Below are 22,012 nucleotides of genomic sequence, written 5' to 3'. Positions count from 1 at the left end.
CAGAAAAATGCATTGCAATACCGGATCCGTTTTTCCGGTGTCATCAGGCAAAACGGATCCGGTATTTTTTCTTATTTTTAAAGGTCTGCACATGCGCAGACCGGAAGGACGGAGCCGGCATTCCAGTATTTTGAATGCCGGATCCGGCACTAATACATTCCTATGGAAAAAATGCCGGATCCGGCATTCAGGCAAGTCTTCAGTTTTTTTTCGCCGGAGATAAAACCGTAGCATGCTACGGTTTTCTCTTTTGCCTGATCAGTCAAAATGACTGAACTGAAGACATCCTGATGCATCCTGAACAGATTGCTCTCCATTCAGAATGCATGGGGATATGCCTGATCAGTTCTTTTCCAGTATAGAGCCCCTGTGACGGAACTCTATGCCGGAAAAGAAAAACGCGAATGTGAAAGTAGCCTAACCAGAAAGTGGCCAACCCCTTTAAGTGTCCATTTGATTCATATGGGAAATACTTAGGCCTATAAAGAAATTAGAAATGTCATGGCAGGTCTCCGCAATAGGTTAGTAAAATGTACTTCCTGATGTTTAGAAAAAAACACAATCTTGTGTCATCAAAATGTGACCTCACTAAGTAATACCACCACTAGTATAGCTGGAGGTAGTGGGTGGAGCTTAGCTTTATGGGAAAACATTCAGTAGGACTTGTAATTCATACGTTTAAGGAGGACTTGTAACCTTTCCTGTCTTGCTTGTTTTAGTAACTACTTGCAATCCCCATGTAGTAATCATAAGATCATTTCACTGTTGTGTCATTTCTTTATTATTCCTGCAAGAAGTTATGAATGAATTTTAGCAGTTTTCAATAAAGGTCCAGATGGGTGTTACCAGTTGGGAGTATTTCCCTGCACAGTCTGATACTATTAAGTCGGTGTCTGACTGTGCAGCTCCCCCACCCCATCTACTGGTAACTCCCATCTGGGCCATCATTGTAAACTGCTGGCAATTCTTTCTTAACTTCTAGCAGGAATAATAAAGGATTGGCACAACATAGTAATAAGAAATTATGAATTGCATGGAGTATGCAACTAGTTACTAAACGGACATGTCAGGAGAGTTGACAGGTCCTTTGAGTTCAGTTGGACGGGGCAGTCTCATCAGTGGTGGCATTCATAGTAGAAGTGCGTATACATGTCAGTCACTGGTAACTGTGCACGGAGGAGGAGGAACAGAGGTTTAATCTCTGCCTTTACCAATACTTTGAAAATAGTTTTTCTTATAAATATACAGTTTCTTTTCTGTAGTCTGTTCTGTTCCTCATTGGATAATGCTTTGTTACCCTTTTGCTAGACTTTCTGATTTAAGACGTGAGCTTGAAATGGCCCTTTCTGAATTGGAGCAGCTTCGTGAGAACCGCCAACATCAGATGCACATGGTGGAGTCTATTGCACGTCAGCGAGACATGTATCGTATACTGTTGGCGCAGACGACTGGAGTCACAATGCCTGCATCAGGTAAAACATTGCTGTGGGGGGGGGGGGGGGGGGTGCTCGTAAACCATTGAGCGTCTGCTCATCAAAATATGCTGCCTTGTTTACGAGAGACATAACGGAATGACTGCTCCGCTGGGGCATTATACCAAACGCCTTAAATGATATTTTGTAGTTACTGTGAAGGACATGTTGAGCGCAAGTTATGAGTCCACTGTATTCGCGTTTGTTGCTCCTCTTCCTCTGTCATTGGTGTCTGCTGATATATTCCCCTGGCGTGCATTTCCATCTAGCCGCCCCTTCCATTTCATGGGGGCTCTTTAAGGCATGGGGGTCCCAGCGGTAGCACCCCACCAATCTGAGTTATCCCTTACCTTGCAGATGGAGATAATTTGTTATAACTGGTATATCCTTTTAAAGGGAACCTGTCACCTCTACTATGCTTCCCTCACTGAGCATTTCTAAATGTTCATTGTGTTACCCTAAACATATAAATTACACTTAATTTCATTTGCAGAAGAATTCAATAAGTATTATGCATTTTTGTACTTCCCGCCTTTTATGTAAATTAACATAAGTCATATCTTGTGTGACCAGAGAAGAGTCATATTTTCAAGCTCTGACTCATCTCAGGTTAATTTGCATATGTATCAAATCGGTTTTTATACACAATAAAAGCACACAGAGCTATGGGGACTGGATATTGCGGATGTGCTAGCGGCCATCTAGCAACCCATGTCCTCGGCTCGATACCCAAAATCCAGGTGACAGGTTCCCTTTAAGCATTGCATTCTGTGCAGGGCATGGCAATTTCCAGAACTCAACAAAAACTCTTCTAACATTTTGTATTCAGATGAAGCGTCTATGACGTCAACCCCAAGAAAATCCCCTGGAGCATCTCAACATGCTTCCACTCCAGCTCCTGCCGTTTTGGTCTCTGAATCTACTGAAGCTACTGAAGCTAAAGCTGCACTTAAACAGGTGAGGATACTGTTGTGTTAATGGATGTTGGGGGTGAAAGTTTCATACTCTGATGTAAGGGAGGAGAAACATTGTTAAAAGTCTGCCACGCCTTCAGGGCTCCAGATGGCGACCAAAATGGTCGCAAATGCGACCTAGAATTGCAAAATGGCGACAAGACTTTGTAGTCTTGTCGCCATTTGCGCCTAGACCCTCCGCTGCTCTGCCGCTTTAAGAAGAACGGGATTTCATACAGCAGGCAGACCGCAATCCAATAACAGAGCTCCGCACAGTACAGAGCTCTGTTAGTGAGGAGGCTGCTGATTGGTCATAGTATCCACGGGCTGCCCTGCCATTGGCTGCTCCTCTCGCACCCCCATTCTCCCGCGCTGAACACAGGGAGCTGCTCCATTCCGACTGCTCCACAGAACAGGTTAGCTTGTGAAGCGAATACTTAACATTCCACAAACAGTCACAGTCACCCCTGCGCTGCCGCTGATGAAGGCTACTCCTTATGTCTTTACGACCGCTGCTGGTGCTCCGTGTGAGCTCCCTGCCTGGCCTCACAAAAATTATCTTAAGGGAAGAAAAGGGTTAATAGGAGCCCCGTGCTAGTCAAGACACTAAATAGCCAGTGAACCATATCTCTTTCAATAGTCCGTGCTTAGTAGGAGGAGATAACCTCCCCTCCTACTAAGCACGGACTATTGAGAGATATATGGTTCACTGGCTTTAGTGTCTTGACCAGTGCAGGGCTCCTATTAACCCTTTACATACTTAACATTAGCAAGTGGCGAGATGACTGATCACCTCACCACTTGCCAATGGCTGCCGCTGCCCAGTATCCCCCCACCTACCTAACACTCTGCAAGTTTCCTATTTTATGCTGAAGTGTGGGGGAGGGGGGCTTTTCTGGTGTGAGCCCGATAAGTGCGATTGTGACCAGTTCCATCGGTTGGCGTACGTGCGGCGGTATGAGGGAGCACTCCGCCTTTTGTACAGCCTACGATGCGGAGATGCCACCACGCTGGGGAGACTCAAGTGTGGCTGGCAGTGAAGGTGTTAAGGCCGCAGGGCTGCCGGTCGTTAAAGTAACGAGCCTGGTATAACAGGCTGAAATAAGGGACAGCCGCGCAGCCCACCTACTCCTTGCAGGACTCTGATCATGCACCCTCCCTTTCCGCCCTTTGCAAACTATGGGCCCACTTACCGGCTACAGTCCCCCTACTACAAACCCAAGGGGCCCTACTGGAAGCCTCCCTACAAGAGGGCCCCAGGGCCCATGAAGTCTGCCCTTCCATTTGACTGCCTGGATAACTACCGGTGGGCTCAGCTGTAGGCCTTGCTCAGCCAGCTGGGGCCGCAGTTGGGGCTGACTGAGCCGCTCTTACACCAAAGAAGTAGGGGTTCAGATGAACCCCAGAGTGGACGCGTCTGTTCAGTGTTCACTGGGGCACCGTACGCTGAAGAGCCGCAAGGGATGGCCCCTACTGTGCTGTGTGTACTATGCACAGAGCTGCAGGGAGAGTGTGATGTGCTATTCACCCTGATAGAGCTCTATCAGGGTGAATAGGACAAGGGATGAAAGATCGCAGGTTCTAGCCCCTAAGGGGGAAATAGTTATTAAATAAAAAGTAAAAAAAGTTAAAACAAAGAAACGCCAAAATATTAAGTTTAAATTACCCCCTTGCCCAATTTTACATATAAAATATATAAACAATTCAAAAAAATACATATCGCCACGCCCGAAAAGTGCGAACTATTAAAATATTTAAAAATATCTCCTATGCGGTGAATGCCATAACAGAAAAAAAAAAAAAAACTTTATATTTGCCTTTTTTTTTTTTTTGTCACCTTGTCACGACAAAAATTAGGTTAGGGCTGTTCTAACATGGTATCTAGTATCGCAATACTTTTTTATGGTATCAAAATCGAGTCAAAATTTTATCGTGACAACCCTAGGTAAGACCTGTTTATTTTTTTTATTATTATACCGTAATTGTGTTTTAAATTTGGCCACTAAAATTTCTTTATTTGGCTACTAAATTTCTCGCCCATATTAATTGGGGGACACAGAAACCGTGGGTATAGCTATGTCCTCCAGGGGGCGTTGACACTAGTAAAAGCTGTTAGCTCCTCCCCTGGTAGCTATACCCCCTCCAGCCTGGAGAGAGAGCTTCAGTTTTTTTCTAGTGTCAATAGGAGGCAAGACCCCCCTGCTCTGCAGGGATCTCCTGAAGATTTCTTATTTTAGTTAATTTTTTTCCTTCTTTTTCTCAGATGGGAAACAGTGGACGCCTCGCCTCCCTGTTCTCCCGGGATCGAGTTGCGGCAGTGCCGGTCACCCGCACTGCTGCCTCCCCCACAGAAGACAAGGTGGACCAGGGCAGCCTCGCTCCCCTGCATCCCGCCAGCCAAGGGGTCACTCGTCCAAGCCCCTCATTCCAGCTTCCTGCCACTACGGTGCCTGGGGGGGAATTCTTCCCGCCTAGCTGATCCCCTCCCCCAGAGTCAAGCTGAGCACCGCCCCCAGAGGCCAGCTGAGCACCACCCCTGTCTTAGCCACTTTTTGACCCTTCCTGTCCAGCCATTGTCTTGGTCTGGTGCCTGGCCTTCAAGGGGTTACATAAGTGCTGTTGCTTACTATAAAAAGTAACCCTTCATTCTCTTCAGTTTAAAAAAAAAAAAAGGGAAAAGCAAAGAGGAGCATTTCATACGGGCCTTCCCCCCTCAGCACACATCATAACCGTACGGGGCCCGTACCCTGTCCATGTCAGGAGGAGTCCCAATCCGCCCTACACGGCCGCTTGGTTGATACTTCTGCATGCACCTGCGCAATACAGGCAACCCTGAGGGATTCCCAATTCGCTCTCCGGGGCCGTTGGCTGACAATCCTCCACCTGCGGGGTCGTTTGGGCGATATTTTCCACCTGCGCAATTTAATGGAGGACCTCTGACTTCCCAATCCACCCTTCTGGGTCGTTTAGTTGATAGTTCTCCATTAGCGCATTTCAATAGAGGATCCCTGACATTCCCAATCCGCCCTCCGGGTCGTTTGGTTGATATTTCTCCACCAGCACATTCACTAAAGGACCTCTGATATTCCCAATCCACCCTCCCGGGTCGTTGGGTTGATAATTCTCCACCAGCACATTCAATAAGGGATCTCTGACATTCCCATCCACCCTCCTGGGTCGTTTTGGTTGATAATTCCCCACCTGCGCAATCAAGTAGGGGTCCGCTGGAACTCCCAGTCCACCCTCTGGGGTCGTTTGTTTGATTTTCTTCGCTGGCGCCTTTCAGTTAAGGCCCTCTGACATTCCCAATCCACCCTCCCGGGTCGTTTGGGGGATGATTCTCTACCTACTGGATTTGCTTGATTGATACTGCACCGCCTGCGCAATCCGGTAGACAGACCTCTTCAAGTTCCCATCCCACCTTCTGGGTGGTTTGGTCGATAAGTCCCCGCCGCGTGGTCCACTCCTGCCAGGGGCGAGATTCTGAGGAGTACACCTATGCGCGAGCGGAACACAGTACATGGTTTTTCCTCACAACCCCACCCTTCCTCCCTGGGTCACGCTCAGACACACCCTCCCTCACTGGGAGGGGGGGGGGGGGATCACTGATTCAGACCCTGACATGAGTCCGACGCAATCTGCAACCTCTTAAGATTGCGTCTAAGGTGGCCTGTAGTACTTGGTATGCATTAACCCTTCCTTAGGTGGAGTAATTGCACTACTTCGGGATAAGTACCTGCCTTATACATTATCCCCTGCCATAGGTGGACTCAGTACAATGACATGAGTTTCGGGACCTGCTATGCATATCCATTCATGGCGCGATGACATTATCACTGGTACATAGTGTGCTGTATTCATTACCCCCTTACTTAGGTGCAACAATTGCACTCCCACGGGGGTACAGGACTCTCCATATGCACTAGTTTTCGCTGTGGGCATTCGCCCCCCCCTTCGTAGGTAAGGTATTCTCCCTAGTACTTGCCGTATGCATCCACCTTCCTTAGGTAGCTTATTGCACTACCATTATATACGGTTCCGACTGTCGCACTATCCTTCCATAGACGGAATGTTGCACATCACCGTGATTTCTGTCGCATTCCCCCCTTCCGCTAGTGCTCCAATAGCGGGGAATAACTAAACATCTTCGGATGCTGCAATTCTGCGGCGCCACTGCTCAAGGTGCCTTCGCTTATTCCTAGGGGGCGTGGCAAACAGTCGGTACTCGCAGGTGCCTGGCACTCTTACCCTAGTGCTATATGGGTGCCACCAGTGGACACGGTGGCTATTCCTTCCTTTGGTGCTGGTTTCGTGCTTGGTTATAACATCTTCTGTCTTCTCAGGGGGTTCCTAGCATCACTTGTGTCCTAGAGTACCGCCATCTCCATGGGCCTATGTTGTTCCAGTCGGTCATGATATTGTCCGCATCAATACGTAGTACGTACTCCATTGCACATATATGGTGAGTACGTTCCAGCGAGTCGAGTATTTCACTTACTCTGTATTCTCTATCCTCCAATTCCCCTTCTCTGGGAAAGTGGTTATGCTGGCACTCAGGTTTAGCTCCTACAGCTTGTTCTACTCCACAGGTGCAGATTTTCATTAATGTTCGTGGTCACTCGAGTGGGACATTCCCCTCAGGTAGGGGTCCTACCCTGGAGCTAGCTTGGCAGTTGCGCCTGTTCAGCGCCCTTCCGGGTAGAGTTTTGAGGTTAGCTCTACTTCACTGGGCGGTGTGGTGCGTGGCTTCTACGGATAGTCTTAGGCCTCCCCCTTGGTTTTGCGCTGACTGGGCAAGCGCTGGTTACTACTGTGGGAGCGGTGTTGCTTACCACTACATGCTTGGTTCTTACTGCACAGCTCTTTCGTCAGGTGGTGGACTCTTTTAACACTGAATTCGGTGGCCTCCACGGGGACCCCCTCCTCTGCTTGGGTATGGGGCTAGCAATACAGACCCCTTGAAAAAGCTGACGGCGAAACGCGCGTCGGGGCACGGACTGCTAGTGTTGTGGTAAATACTTTGGTCAGTATGCTTTATCTTTTGTTCATTATACTACCTTTCAGATAATATAGTGTGAGTTGACCTTTTGATAATATATCATAGACAGGATAATACTCTCTGCTAGGCACTGACTGTATCTTATTGCTGTAAAGTATTTTAGCACTTGCACTTTACGTATATGTATTGTAATTACCACACATCTGCGGTCTGAATGACATTTCAAGTGTTCTTAATGTCTGTGTGGCCAGTGGTCACAACTCTATTTTGTACTAATAAACATCAGTGATTTTGTATAAAATCTTGTTGCTTGAGTTGTGATTTGGAATTTATATAGATCCATATATCTTTTATTGGTTGCGCGTAGCAATACAGTGTGTCTCCCCTTGCTTGGCTTCCTCCTCAGGCTGTGTTTTTGCACAGCCACTTTGTCCTAGGCTACTTTGGTACAGTGCCGGTCTCAGACGGAGAATGGGCTCAAACCTAGCCTATTCTTGTCCTGTCTTTTCCCCCTCTGGCTCAGGGTTCATAGCCGTCCCGCATGCCTTGGTAGTTCCTACATTGCTACCTTCCCTTATCTGCATTTGCACAGGGTATTAGTTTGGTGGACTTACTTTCCAGGCTTGATCCGGTCCAGACTGGTGGGCTGTGGCGCCCTCCACATTTCTCCTTCCACGGGGACTCTTCCATTGGTCCGGGTGAGCTAACTGTATCTACACGAAAGCTTCCCACCTTTTTTCTCCAGAACCAGAGTTCCGGAAGCGTGCAACGGGACGCCCTGATTTTCCTTTGGTGGGAGTTCTCCATCCTTACGTGTTTCTTCTTCCCCTGCCCAGGGTTCGACTGAGGATTCAGATTGAGGACATTCCGACAAATCCTAGTCGCTCCGAGTTGACCCAGTAGCGTGTGGTATGTTGACCTCGTTCTCCTTCCTGGAGACGTCACTGCCACTCGGAGACGCTCTTCTTTCACTGGGTCCCGTCTTACATCTGCGTTTCAATGTCGGCGTGGCTATTGAAACCTCCGTTCTGACGTGGAGAGGGTTTTCGTCGGATGTCTTCCGCACTATGATTCAGGCCAGGAAGCCTGCATCGCCCAGGGTCTATTGGGGGACCTGGAGGTCCTTCCTGGGCTTCTGTGGATGCCGGGACATCCCCTCTCTTCCTGTTTTTTCTCTCCCCACGGTCCTATCCTTCTATATTCAGGGTTGGACCTTCGTTTAGCCCTTAGTTCCTTGATGGGTCAGGTGTTGGCGCTTCTGTCCTGGGGCAGCTTCCAGCGTACTCTGGGTTCCCTGGTGCCCATGGAAACCTTCCTTCAGAGAGCGGCTCATACGGTTCCTCTGTACCGTCCTTACAGCCTTGGGATCTGTATGTAGTTCTCTCAACCTTCCAGTCTTCTCTACTTGGGCCCTTGCGGGAGTTCTTATTTTGGTTCCTGTCCTGGAAGGTAGTTTTTCTTGTGGCTATCACATCCATCAGGCGGGTGTCTTAGTTGGGGCTGCTCTCTTGCAAGATCCCCTTCCTGTTTCTTCTCAGGGATACGGCAGTTCTCCAGCCCATTCCTCCTTCTACCGAAGGTGGTCTCTGACTTCCATATCAATGAAGTAATTGTCCTTCCTTCCCTGTCCCTTTCCTTCGCACCCTACGGAAGGGAGTTACATTATTGGACGTTGTCAGAGTCCTACTCCTTGTTAGCAGCCTCCAGTTCCTCTCGGCGTACGAACCCCCATTTCGCTCCGGAAGGTCCTCGCTAGGGGTTGGCGGCCTCCAAAGGGCGATTGCACGTTGGATTCGGTCTGCAAGTGCTGACGTATACCGCGCCCGGAGCAGGGTTCCACCTTTTAGGTGTTATGTCTCGCTCCACTGAGGGTGGATGCTTCTTGGGCTCTGGGGCATCGCGCCTCAACTGCGCAGTTGTGTACCGAGGCTTCCGGTCCTCCTTACACACATTCACAAAGTTTTTTCCAGGTGCATTCTTATGCATCGGCTGCCGCTGCTTAGCCCGCAAGGTCTTACAGGCGGCAGTTTCTTAGCAGGGACGCTTGCTTCCATGGGTCTGTGGTTTTTCCCTCCCCGTGGACTGCTCTGCAACGTCCCACGGTTTCTGTGTCCCCCAATGAATATGGGCGAGAAAAGGAGATTTTTGTATAACTTACCAGTAAAATCTCTTTCTCGCTCTTCATTGGGGGACACAGCACCCACCCAGTATTGTTGTCCGGCCACAGTTGTATCTGTCGCTGGTTTGGGCTCCGTTGGGTCCTTTGACATGGTTGGTTTTCCACGTGTTTTCTCTTTGGTTGGCTTGCTTCTCCTACTGCTTCTCACAAACTGAAGCTCTCTCCAGGCTGGAGGGGGTATAGCTGCCAGGGGAGGAGCTAACAGCTTTTACTAGTGTCAATGCCTCCTATAGGACATAGCTATACCTACGGTTTGTGTCCTCCAATGAAGAGCGAGAAAGAGATTTTACTGGTAAGTTATATACAAAAATCTCCTTTTTTCAGGTTAGGAGCCAATGGCTCCTTGATATTTTTTTTTAGTCTGGAGCCCTGGCCTTTTTGCCATTTTTTTGCCCTTTGTTCAGGTGCTAGGGACTAGACAAACGTTTTATTACCCCCTTCCCCTCTGTACCAGTGTATTTAGGAAGTGGCTATTCAGACATTCAACTGTGCATCCAAGGTGTTATGTGTATTTAGAGAATGGAATAGTTGACTGCTTGGGCTGCGTCCACATCTCCATTAATGATATTCCAGTAGAGTACTGGAAATACTGCATCCGGAATAGCTGGTGCAGCACCATTTTCTAACTAAGTGGGCATTCATGCAGGAAACTAGACTGATCCCGTTATAGTGAATAGGGATCCGGTGGTGCCAAGCTATGTCTGATACGATAATTCCGATAGTTTGCTTCTGTCAGAACAGACTAGGAGAATACTGGAAACCAGGTGTAGCTTCAATTAATAAGGCAAGGTGGCAAAATCCTGCACTAATTACTACACAACTCGATGAACTCAAGGACAAAGGTTCTTTTCATTCAAAGGGGTTGTCTCTGCTCAGCTGTATGAAGAAAAGGCAGCGCTCCTGTGAGTGCTGCGCTTTCTGAACGGTTTACCTGCTCGCCATCGAGTGTAACTACAACTTCTGTCCACAGCCATACTGACTGCTCGCAGGACCCCCGCCGATCTGATATTGATAACCTATCCTCAGGCTAGGTCATCAGTATAGAAAACGGACAACCCCTTTTGATGTAGCAGTTTTCTTCTATAGAAACATAGAATGTGTCGGCAGATAAGAACCATTTGGCCCATCTAGTCTGCCCAATATGCTGAATACTATGGATAGCCCCTGGCCCTATCTTATATGAAGGATGGCCTTATGCCTATCCCATGCATGCTTAAACTCCTTCACTGTATTTGCAGCTACCACTTCTGCAGGAAGGCTATTCCATGCATCCACTACTCTCAGTAAAGTAATACTTCCTCATATTACTTGTAATAAACCTTCTATAGCAAGATATCATTGGCAGTGTTTTCATGTAACCTTTTAATTTTTTTTACCCTACAGCTAAAAGAAATGTTTGAACATTATCGTAAAGAAAAAGCAGAAAATGACAGAATGCTCAATGAACAGAATGAGAAACTACAGGAGCAAGTTACTGAACTACGATCTCAGAGCACAAAAATTTCCACTCAGCTTGAATTTGCTTCAAAACGGTATGTTCGCCGCATCAGTCGTAATCATAGTGATGAATGCAGATATTCAAGCCTCATTTGCAATGGCACTGATCATGTGTAACTGTCATGTTTTCATCCAAAAAATCTATTTTAGCATATGTTACTGCTGCAGCAGCATTATGCATAAAGCAATCTTTAGTTTCTTCACTTACCACTGTTTTCCTTGAGCTTTCCCCTTGGTTACGGCTGTTTTGAACCCTACAATATGAGGATCTTCTCAAGATGGCTCCTCTGCCAGTTCTGAGGCCAACACTGCCTTCCCTCACTAAACATGCATACTTGCTGTAGCCAGCAGCTTCCTGCCAGCCAATCAGAGTGGATTACTGAGAGACACCTCCGCACTCTGAAGCCTAAGGCTACTTTCACACTAGCATTTTTGCCGGATCCGGCAGGGTTCAGCAAAAACGCTTCCGGTACTGATAATACAACCGTCTGCATCCGTTATGAACGGATCCGGTTGTATTGTCTGTAACATTGCCAAGACGGATCTGTCATGAACTCCACTGAAAGTCAATGGGGAACGGATCCGTTTTCTATTGCGTCAGAATTAAACTGATCCGTCTGCATTGATTTGCATTGTGGGTCATGACGGATCAGTCTTGCTTCGCATCCCAGGACGAAAAACAAACCACAGCATGCTGCGGTTTGCTTTCCGGGGTGAGAATGGAACGAAATGCATTTCTCGCTCGTATCTTTGGGGGACACAGAAGACCATTGGGTATAGCTGCTGCCACAAGGAGGCGACACTAAGCAAAAAAAAGTTAGCTCCTCCTCTCAACTATACCCCTCCTGCAGACACCAAGCTAATCAGTGTTGACTTAGTGCCTGTAGGAGGCAGACATTTTTTTTCTGCAGGTCTGCCAAAGTTTTTTTCCTTTTTGTTTTATTTTGCAGGTTCGGGCTGCAGGTGGGCTCTCACCACCTGTTTTTCCCACACTTGAGGGGGGGAGACCAGCGGGTCCTCAAGCCTGCTGCTTGTTCCCCACCTCTGGTAGACAAGGAGGAACAGTGGAGCTGAAATCCGCCCCTGCCTTCTGCTTAACCCTTTCCTTGCCTCAGTACTACTGTGCTGAGGAAAGTGCTTACTGGGTTGTCTGCTGAGGCTTACAGTACTGGTCATTAGTACAGACTGATGTGGGTTCAGTTCCCCTAGCTCTGTTTTGTTAGAATTGAGCTGTATGGGAGGGGAAGAAAACTATATAGTTATATATTAACTCTTGGAGCTATCTGGTCCTTCTGGACCTAGTTCTTACGCCATTCTGTAGGCAGAATTTCTTTACCCTACCGCTGGATACATACATCCTATAGCCTAAGCGGAATCCTGGCACTACCGCTGGATACGGCACTCCCTGTAGCTTACCCTCCTATAGGCGGAGTAGTTACACGACCACTGAATTCCGTGAGTCCTGTCACATTCCCTTCCCTCCTTAGGCGGAATATGTGCACTCACCACTAGACCCTGTACATTCTGTAGCATACCCTCCTTCCATAGGCAGAGTAATTGTCCTTGCACTGGATACTATACAGCCCATTGCATTATCCTTCTTCCATAGGCAACGTAATATTGCTACCACTGGATACTGTACAGCCCGTGCCATTACCCTCCTTCCGTAGGAGGCGTAATTGCACTTCCACTGGGATCTGTACGACCTAAAGCATTGCTCTCCTTCCTTAGGCGGAGTTATTGCACTTCCTCTGGGTACTGTACAGCCCATAGCATTATCCTCTTTCCATGGGCAGAGTAATCTTCTATCGGTGAAGTGTTTACATCCCGTTGGTTCCTATACATCCAGTAGCATTGCGTCCTGTTGCATTAACCCCTCTGCAGGCGGAGTAATTACTTTCATACTGGATAACCTCTGTACTGTCAGCTTTCCCTCTTCTATTGGGGGATTAGGCTACTTTCACACTAGTGTTTTAGCTTTCTGTTTGTGAGATCAGTTCAGGGCTCTCAAAAGCGGTCCAAAACAGATCAGTTTTGCCCTAATGCATTCTGAATAGGAAAGGATCTGCTCAGAAACTTGCGTGGCAAGTTTTGTCACCTCTGCAGTTCTTTAGTCTTTGCTATCCAGACACCATTTTCAGTTTGTCTTCTTCCAATCAGTATTCCACTGAGGTATTTCTTTATTTTATTTCTTGGGTTTTGATCCATGGGCATCCCTCCTTTAACAGCCTTCTGGATCCAGGCTACGTATTTCTCTCCTGTATCTTCCACAATCGCTCCGTTGCTTCTGGTGACTGACTTGTCTTCATTCTTGTCCATCTTGTGGATATTCTGTGTGCTCTCCACTTCTGAAGTCTCAAAGCCGTGACTTATATTCCTTGGGCGTTTCTTTCTTCTGCCCAGCCGGAGCCTCTGCGTATTCAGCCGCTCGCTGGCTGGCCTTCCAGGAAATGGGTCTTCCTGTCCCTTTTCAGGGTTCCTGGTGTATCTTTCCCCTGCATTTCTGTGCTGGGCCTTATTACCTGCTTTGGATTTGTTTTGTTCTGTTGTTCCCTCCACATGGTACTGCTCTTTAACATCCCATGGTCTTGTGTCTGCCAATTATACGAGGGAGAAAATAGGATTGTTTGTGCTTACCTGTAAAATCCTTTTCTCGCTGAGTTCAATGAGGGACACAGCTCCCACCCTGTATGTACATTGCTGGTTCTCCTAGATGGGTCCGTCTGATGATGACCCATCTTTGGGTTTCTTTTGGCTTCTCCTGGCTGCTCCTACTGCTTTTGTACAAACTGAATAGCTCAGTGTCTGCAGGAGAGGTATAGCTGAGAGAAGCTAGCATTTTTTTTGCTTAGTGTCGACTCCTAGTGGCAGCAGCTGTACCCATGGTCTTCTGTGTCCCCAATGAACTCGGCAAGAAAAGGATTTTACAGGTAAGCACAAAAAATCCTATTTTTGGAGCATTCTGTTCTGTTCTCTTCAGTTAAGTTTTGTCCCCATTGACAATGAATGGGGACAAAACGGAAGTGTTTTTTTCTGGTAGGGAGACCCTATGATGGATTTCAATACTGGAAAAGATACACTAGTGTGAAAGTAGCCTTATGCAGGCATACAGTGTGGAGGACCGCCCCTCTGTCTTCTTTTTACACTAAAGGGAAGACAGACAAGCCCTAGCAAAGGGACCAATGGAAAGGGACGGGACATTAATGAAAAATGTTATAATGTAATTACAGATCTTTTGGCAATCACTGACAGGCTAACTCGGGTATATATGCCTAGCAAATCAAAAACGAGATTTTTGTGAACTCACCTGTAAAATCTTCCTCGCTGAGTTCATTGGGACTATGGGTATAGCTGTTTGCTGCCACTAGGAGGCGACACTAGGTTAGAAAGTGATAGCTCCTTCCCTGCCAGCTATACCCTCCCCAGCCAGGAGAGAGAATATCAGTTTGTGCCCAAGCAGTAGGAGAGGAGAACGAAACATACAGAGAAACCACTAGAAACAATTAATGCCGGACGGGCCGAACCAAACTGAGGAACTTCCCTGGCAAACCAACCACTTGTGGCTATAACAGAATAATGGGTGGGTGCTGTGTCCCCCAATGAACTCAGCGAGAGAGAGAGATTTTACAGTTGAGTTCACAAAAATCTTGTTTTCTCACTCGTATCATTGAGGGACACAGGACCGTGAGATGTTCCAAAGCAGTTCACGGGGTGGGATCAAAACACACACCCCCATGGAAACTGCCTTGTGGAAGCTCAAGACACCGCTGCCTGCAATACCTTGCGACCCAGCGCAGCGTCTGCTAAAGCCAACGTATGCACCTTGTAAAACCTGGTGATTGTGTGCAGGGATGACCACGTCGCTGCCCTGCACAGCTGTGAGGCAGAAGCTTGGTGGAAGTGAGCCCAAGACGCGCCCACCGCCCTGGTCGAGTGGGCTGTGATGCTGAGGGGCGAAGCCTTGCCCCGGGAGTGGTAAGCCTCAGCAATTGCCAACCGGATACACATAGCAATCGTCACCTTGGAGGCCGCCAGACCTTGACGAGGACCTTCCGGAATAACGAACAAAGAGTCTGTCCGGCGGAAATTCCTCAAGACGTAAGTAAATCCTTAGGGTTCTAAGCACGTCCAGCTGGTGGAGAGCTGCTCCCTCGGATGCAAAGATGGACAGAATGACGAAAGAACGATTTTTTTCAAAGGCAGAGACTACCTTTGGTTGAAAAGAGGGCATGGGACGGATTTCTGCCTGGTCTTGATGCAGAATAAGGAAGGTTTCTTCACAGGTCAGTGCTACCAACTCTGAAACGTGCCTGATAGAAGTGATGGCCACCAGGAATGCCACCTTCCAGGAGAGAATACTGAGGGGCATTGTGTCCAAAGGCTCAAACGAAGCTGACTGAAGGGAGCCCAGCACCAAGTTCAAGTCCCACGCGGGCAAGGGGGGGACGATAAGGAGGGACTGTGTGGGCCACCCCCTGTAGGAATGTCTTAACCGGAGCCTGTATCGCCAGCGGGCGCTGGAAAAAAATTTAAAGTGCTGAAACCTGACCCTTCAAGGAACTGAGGGCAAGGCCCAAATCCAGACCCGATTGCAGAAAGGAGAGGAAGACGGGAAGAGAGAAGTGTAGCAGGGGGGAGGCTACATTCTTCACAGAAGCGCAAAAAGGATTTCCAGGTCCAGTAGTAGATCCTGGACGTCACCGGCTTCCTGGCCTTAATCATGGTGCAGATGACTGTCCGAGAAACCACATTGCTTCAGAATGGCTGTTTCAACAGCCACGCTGCCATACATTGCGGCTCTAAATGCTGTTGGAAGACAGGACCCTGAGAGAGAAGATCTGGTGTGAGCGGAAGGTGCCACGGTGTGTCTCCCAGGAGACTAACAAAGTCTGTGTACCACGCGCGACGGGGCCAGTCTGGAGTGATGAGGACCGCTTGGATGCCCTCCATCTTGATACTGCGAAAGACTCTGGGCAGGAGGGGGAGAGGCGTAAACACGTACACCAGAAAGATCCCGTCCCATGGTGCCACCAGTGCGTCTACTGCGTGTGGCCTTGGATCTCTTGTTAGAGAGAAGACGACGGGGGAGCTTGTGGTTGAGTCTGGAAGCAATCAAGTCCACCTCTGGTTGACCCCACCTGAGGCAGATATCTTGAAACGCCTCTGGGTGTAGAGACCATTCCCCTGGGTCCACTGTCGTCCGGCTGTTATCGGTTGTGATGACCGTCCACGAGATCGGAAGAAAGGATTTTCCAGGGTTTGGGTCGAAAGCCACCACCTGAGTTCCGACTGCACCTTTGGAAGTAAGACTATGTGACGGTCCAGGGACTCCGACGACTCGTCCCAAAGGGACAAGATTGCCAGCTGAAGTGACAGAAGGTGAAATTGAGCAAACGGAACCGCTTCGAAAAAAACGACCATTGTCCCCAGGACCTTCATGCAGAACCGAATTGACTTGGTCCTGCGCCGAAGTAGAAGACTGATAGACCGACAAAGGGCCAGCCTCTTGTCCCGAGGCAGGCGCACCACTGCCGTGTCGAGGACCATACCTAAAAAGGTGATCCGTCCTGCAGGACGCAGTGAAGACTTTTGGAAGTTCATCAACCACCCGAACCGCGCCATGGTATCCAGGGTGATACGCAGGCTGTCCTTGTTCTGCCCAAAGGACGCAGCTTTGACCAGGATGTCTTCCAGATATGGGATCGGGGTGATGCCCCTGGTCCGAGGAAGTGCCAGGAGAGGAGCGAGAACCTTTGTAAAGACTCGCGGCGCTGTTGCCAGGCCAAAGAGAAGGGGCGACGAACTGATAGTGGTGGGGGCCCACTGATGTGCCAGAGCAATTGGGACGTGTAAGTACGTGTCCCGAATGTCTATCCAAGAGAGGAATTCGCCCCGTTCCAGAGAAGCAATCATGTAGTGAAGGGACTCCATTCAGAAGTGTTGCAACCGGTTCAGCAACTTGAGGTCCAGAACCGGGCGAACTGACCCCTCTTTTTTGGGGACGACAAACAGGTTGGAATAGAAACCCGTGAATTGTTCCGCCAAGGGAGCCGGGGCAATCACACCTTGCGCGAGGAGATTCTGGATCGCCTCGAAAAAATGTTGCCGCACGACCTTGATCCTTGGGAGGTTGGGAGGGGAAGAAACTATGTGGAGGAGGGGATGCGAACTCTATTTTATTACCCGAGGTTACGATCTCGAGCGCCCATACGTCAGATGTGGGCCCGCCACACTTCCTGAAAAAGGAGTAGGCAACTCCCCACCCGAGAAGGTGGGGGCACATCTTCATGCGGAGGACTGCTTGCCAGACGAAGGACGGGCAGGTTGTGTCCGTGGACGAAAGGACTGAGTCTAGGCATTAGTCTGCCTAAAGCGAAATGTGCGTCTGGATTATCTTGCGCTAGGCCAGATGGTGAGACCTAATAAAGGACATAATAACAGAACAACAAAATAGTTAAATTAAATTACCAATAAAGGGACAAGCTTGGTCCGGTCAAGACAGGCAGAGCTAAGATTTAAGTTACTATACATTAATGCGTTTACCATATGGCTTGAGTATTTAGGAACATAGGTATATATTAAGTTTAAGTCACCATAAAGATTTGGGGGGGGGGGGGGGTTTCTAATCCAATCTACAACTCTTGAGAGCTGAATAGCTTTCATGTACATCTCAGGATCAGGCAGCCCAATGCCTCCTTTGGATCTAGGTTTGGTGTTAGAGTCTCAAGAGACGTGATTTTTTTTTCCCCTGCCAGATACATTTACGAATGTGCTTATTAAGGGAGAAGTAAGATTTGGGGATCTCAATGGGAAGCACTTGCATCAGGTATGTAAGTCTAGGTATTATCAAAGACATGAGGATATTTTTCCTCCCAAACTAGGACAAATAAGGGAAATCTAGAGTATCCATTTGGGTGATCAAGGACACTAATAGGGGTTTATAGTTTAAGTTTAAATAGATCCGCAAGATGCGGGGATAGTTTCACACCTAAGTATGTCAGTTGTTGGGTATGCCAATTAAAGGGGGAATTAATCTGGAGGGATAGGAGAGAAGATGTGGAGAGGCCCATGTGGAGTATCTGGGATTTGGAGGGGTTAACTTTGAAATTGGATAGGGATCCAAAGTGGCCAAGTTTTGATGATATTACAGGCATAGATTTATGTGGATTAGTTGTAAGAATCAATAAATCATCCGCGAACGCAGCTAATTTAAACTCGCAACCCTTAACCTGTAGGCCTTTAATTTCTGAATCTTGTCTAAGGGTCTGTAACAAGGTTTCCATCACTAGAACAAATAAGAGGGGAAAGCGGGCAGCCCTGTCTTGTTCCGTTTCTAATGGGGAAACAAGAGGATAAAGTGTCATTGACTGACACGGACGCCGAAGAGTGAGAGTACATAAAAAAAACAGCGTTAATATATGTATCAGGTATTTGAAATTTAGACAGTCAGGGTGATAAAAGTCCAATCTACTCTGTCAAATGCTTTTTCGGTGTCCGTGCCAATCAAGACTAGGGGGGTGGGTTTGTGGGAGGTGTAATATAAAGCATTTATATATTTTAGTGGTGTTTTCTTTCCCTTCTCGACCCTTGACAAAACCAACTTGGTCTGGATGAATTAGGTATGGTAAAAGGCTTTGTAATCTGGAGGCTAGCATCTTGGATAATAGTTTAAGATCCACATTTAGCCGGGAGATGGGTCGGTAATTGCAACATGAGGTGGGATCTTTGCCTTGTTTGGGGATAACTGTAATAGTGGCTTTTGTCATATCTATAGTAAGTGGGTGTTTGTCCAAGGCGAGATTATAAATTGGGAGCAGAAAAGGGAGAAGGGTGTCCTTAAACGCCGAATAATTTATGGGAAGTCTATCCGGACCCGGGCATTTTCCCTTGGGTATTGATTTAATGGCAGTTAATAATTCAGGGGTGGTGAATGGTTGGTTTAGTCAGAGATTCTCGTTGAGGTAGGGACAGAGATGGGAGTTTAAGGGTGTTTAGGAATGAGTTGATGTTGGTCACTCTATCTTGAGAGGGATTTGGAAGAGTTGAAGGGGGGAGTTATAAAGAGTCTCATAAAATTGCCTAAATTGTTCTTGCTTTAAACAGATGGATACCTTTTGGGGGATTTAATGCTCTGGACGTATCGGGAGCTTCGTCGGTTTAATTCTCTGCATTGCAAACTTAGAAGCCTTATTGCCATAGGCAAAGACTTTTTGTTGAGCAGACAAGTAGTATTTGGCTGACTTCTCATTGAGAAGATTTTTTAGTTCTGTTCTTAGAGAGGAAAGTTCCGAAAGGTGTCGAGCAAGTAGTGATTTTTTTGGGGCTTTTTCCAGAACATGGATTTTAGAAAGTAGGGTGGTGAGTTTTTTCTCAGATTCTTTTTTTTAAGAAAAGAGCAGAGACTTATTAGTCTACCTCTGATATAGGCTTTATGGGCATCACAGAGAATCTGGGGGGATATTTCTGGTGAATTATTGGTTGAAAAATATTCTTCAAGGAAGGAGGATATTTGAGATTTATGTTTGGCATTACCTAGCAGAGATTCGTTATATCTCCAGTTTGAGTTTCTAATTGATCTGTTGGATGGGTGAATGTCGCAATATATTGGGGAGTGATCAGATAAGGTTAAATCACCCATCGAGGAGGTTGGGCAGAGTTGTATGTGTTCTTTTGATATTAGGATATAGTCTATCCTACTATAAGAATGGTTTGCTGGGGAGTAATAGGAGTAATCAAGTATTTGGGGGGGTTGTGACAGCGCCATATGTCAAGGACACCTAGGTTATGGAGTTTTGTGTGTAGGAAATTGAGAGCTTTTGAGGAGATTGGCGATTTCTTTGAGGTGGTATCTATTAGTGGGTTAAAGGCTAAATTGAAATCACCGGCCATAACCAGTATTCCCTCTCTGTGGGTTTCTATTAATGAGAATAAAGTGGTAAGCCAGCTGATCTGGTCTGTGTTGGGGGCGTAGATATTTACAAATGTAAAAAAGGTTCTTCCCACTAGTCCTTTGAGGAGGAGGTATCTGCCTTCTGGGTCCTGAATGTGTGAGTTATGCTGGAAAGGAAGGCTTCTATGAAAACCTATACTAACTCCCCTCGAGGGGGCACCCCCAGCTCCGCAGTGATACCAGTTAGGAAATTTGGAGAAGGAGAGATTGGGGTAATTGCCATGTTTAAAGTGAGTCTCTTGTAGGAAAACAATTTAACATTTCTCCTTATTCAAAAGAGAAAGGATCTAGCACCTCTTTGAAGGGGATCTCAGCCACCTCTTTGACATTGTACGATACTAGTCTAAAATCTGACATGTTTGGGAAAGATATGAGGGTGCAGGTAGGGCTATGAATAAGTGTGGCAAATAAATATCGCCAACCGACCAGAGTAGAGGGAGGATGCCACCTCGAGGTAAGTGTTTTCTCCGATGACATCTGGGAAGAATGTACTTCTCTGTTCCTGTTTTGCATAAGCCTAATAAACAGATTACCAATTAGTAAAGATAGAGAGAGATACTTGTCATAGAACCAGAAATGCACAGCATGTATTCAGCTATATAGTTTAGTAAGCTTGTGGATCCTGTCAGAGGAAAGAAAAGACTTAACAACAAAAACATTAAAAAAAAACAACACCTTGATGGTGCTAAAGTGTAATAGCAATCTAGCTCTAAGGGCATAGGGGGGGAATATGGTTCTCCTTCTAGAGAGCAACCGTGACGAACCCTCAGTAAAAAAAAATTGGGATTGAAGCCCAACCTAATTGAGAGCTAGGAGTGGGGGTGATACTTATCAGGTGAAATATAGAAGTGTGTGTGTGTATATATGTGTGTGTGTATATATATATATATATATATATATATATATATATATATATATATAATTTATATATATATATTAATATTAGACTATCAAACATTGTGGATATATTAGGACTTTAAAGATTATGTGTAGGAACGGAAAAACTTCATGTCCTTTTTACTTTATAAGCTCCCGTGGAGAGTAAGCTTGGTCTGCCTTTTCAGAATTCCAGGAGTCCTGAGATTAGAGTGTCCTCCGCCGGAGTGACTGTTAGTAAGATGAAAGAAGTTGTTCAGTCATCTGTAAGTGATAGGCGCTTGAAAGAGGAAGCTTGACGATTTCTTCTGGGTCTTTGAGACTTTTGAGTGCGAGGAGTCTCCCACGGTTCCTCTTGAGGCAGGTTTGGTATATCGGTGCAATCTTGTACTATTTCTCAGTTTTCAATGGGAAGCGATGGAATCTGCAGAATGTCATAGGCTTTATCTAGATCTCCGTATGATTGAATGGAAATCCTGCGACCATTGTGAAAAAAGGAAAGCCCAAACGGGAATAACCATCTATAGATGACCTTTCTGTTTCTCAGCAGATCAGTGAGTGGTTTTAGAGATTTGCGTTTTTTCAGTGTGGATTGGGCTAGGTCCTGGTAGATGGAAATTGGGTAATCATCCCATGATAGCTGAAGAGTGATTCTTGCGCTGTTCAGAATTGCCTCTTTGGCTGGAAAATGCAGGAATTTACAGATTATATCTCTTGGAGGATCTGTTGGCTGAGGCTTGGGGCGAAGAGCTCTATGGGCGCGCTCAATAATAACTTCATGTGAGGAGTCTGGGCCCAGAAGTTTCAAGCATATTTGCATCACAGTTTCAGGAATCTCTTCAGGGCCCACAGATTCCGGGACCCCCCTGAAGCGCAGGTGGTTCCGCCTGCCTCTATTCTCCTGATCCTCTAACTGCATATAAAGGGAGTTCAGGTGCTTTTGGTGGATGCTCAGATTAGAGATCGCGTTTTGGTGTGCAGTAAGAGTGGTGTGCGTGTCCTCCAGCGCCTCTACCCTTCTCCCTATATGTCTCAAGTCCTCCTTGATAGAAGTGAGGTCGCTCTTGAGAGGCCCCAGGGCTTCCG

General features: G+C 47.1%; 1 protein-coding gene across 2 annotated transcripts in view; it reads left to right on the top strand.

Moving 5' to 3' along the window:
• Nucleotides 1-22,012, top strand: part of TPR (translocated promoter region, nuclear basket protein) — a 213,965-nt gene that overhangs the window by 90,664 nt on the left and 101,289 nt on the right. For both annotated transcript variants that reach the window (XM_040408451.1, XM_040408450.1), the window contains exons 15-17: nt 1,309-1,472; nt 2,302-2,429; nt 10,987-11,135. In XM_040408451.1, the coding sequence (XP_040264385.1) occupies nt 1,309-1,472; nt 2,302-2,429; nt 10,987-11,135 (441 nt within the window). The remainder of the gene's footprint in view (nt 1-1,308; nt 1,473-2,301; nt 2,430-10,986; nt 11,136-22,012) is intronic.

This window comes from Bufo bufo, chromosome 9 (assembly GCF_905171765.1).
Source record: "Bufo bufo chromosome 9, aBufBuf1.1, whole genome shotgun sequence".
NCBI lineage: Eukaryota > Metazoa > Chordata > Amphibia > Anura > Bufonidae > Bufo > Bufo bufo.
This window is presented reverse-complemented; position numbering and strand designations above follow the sequence as displayed.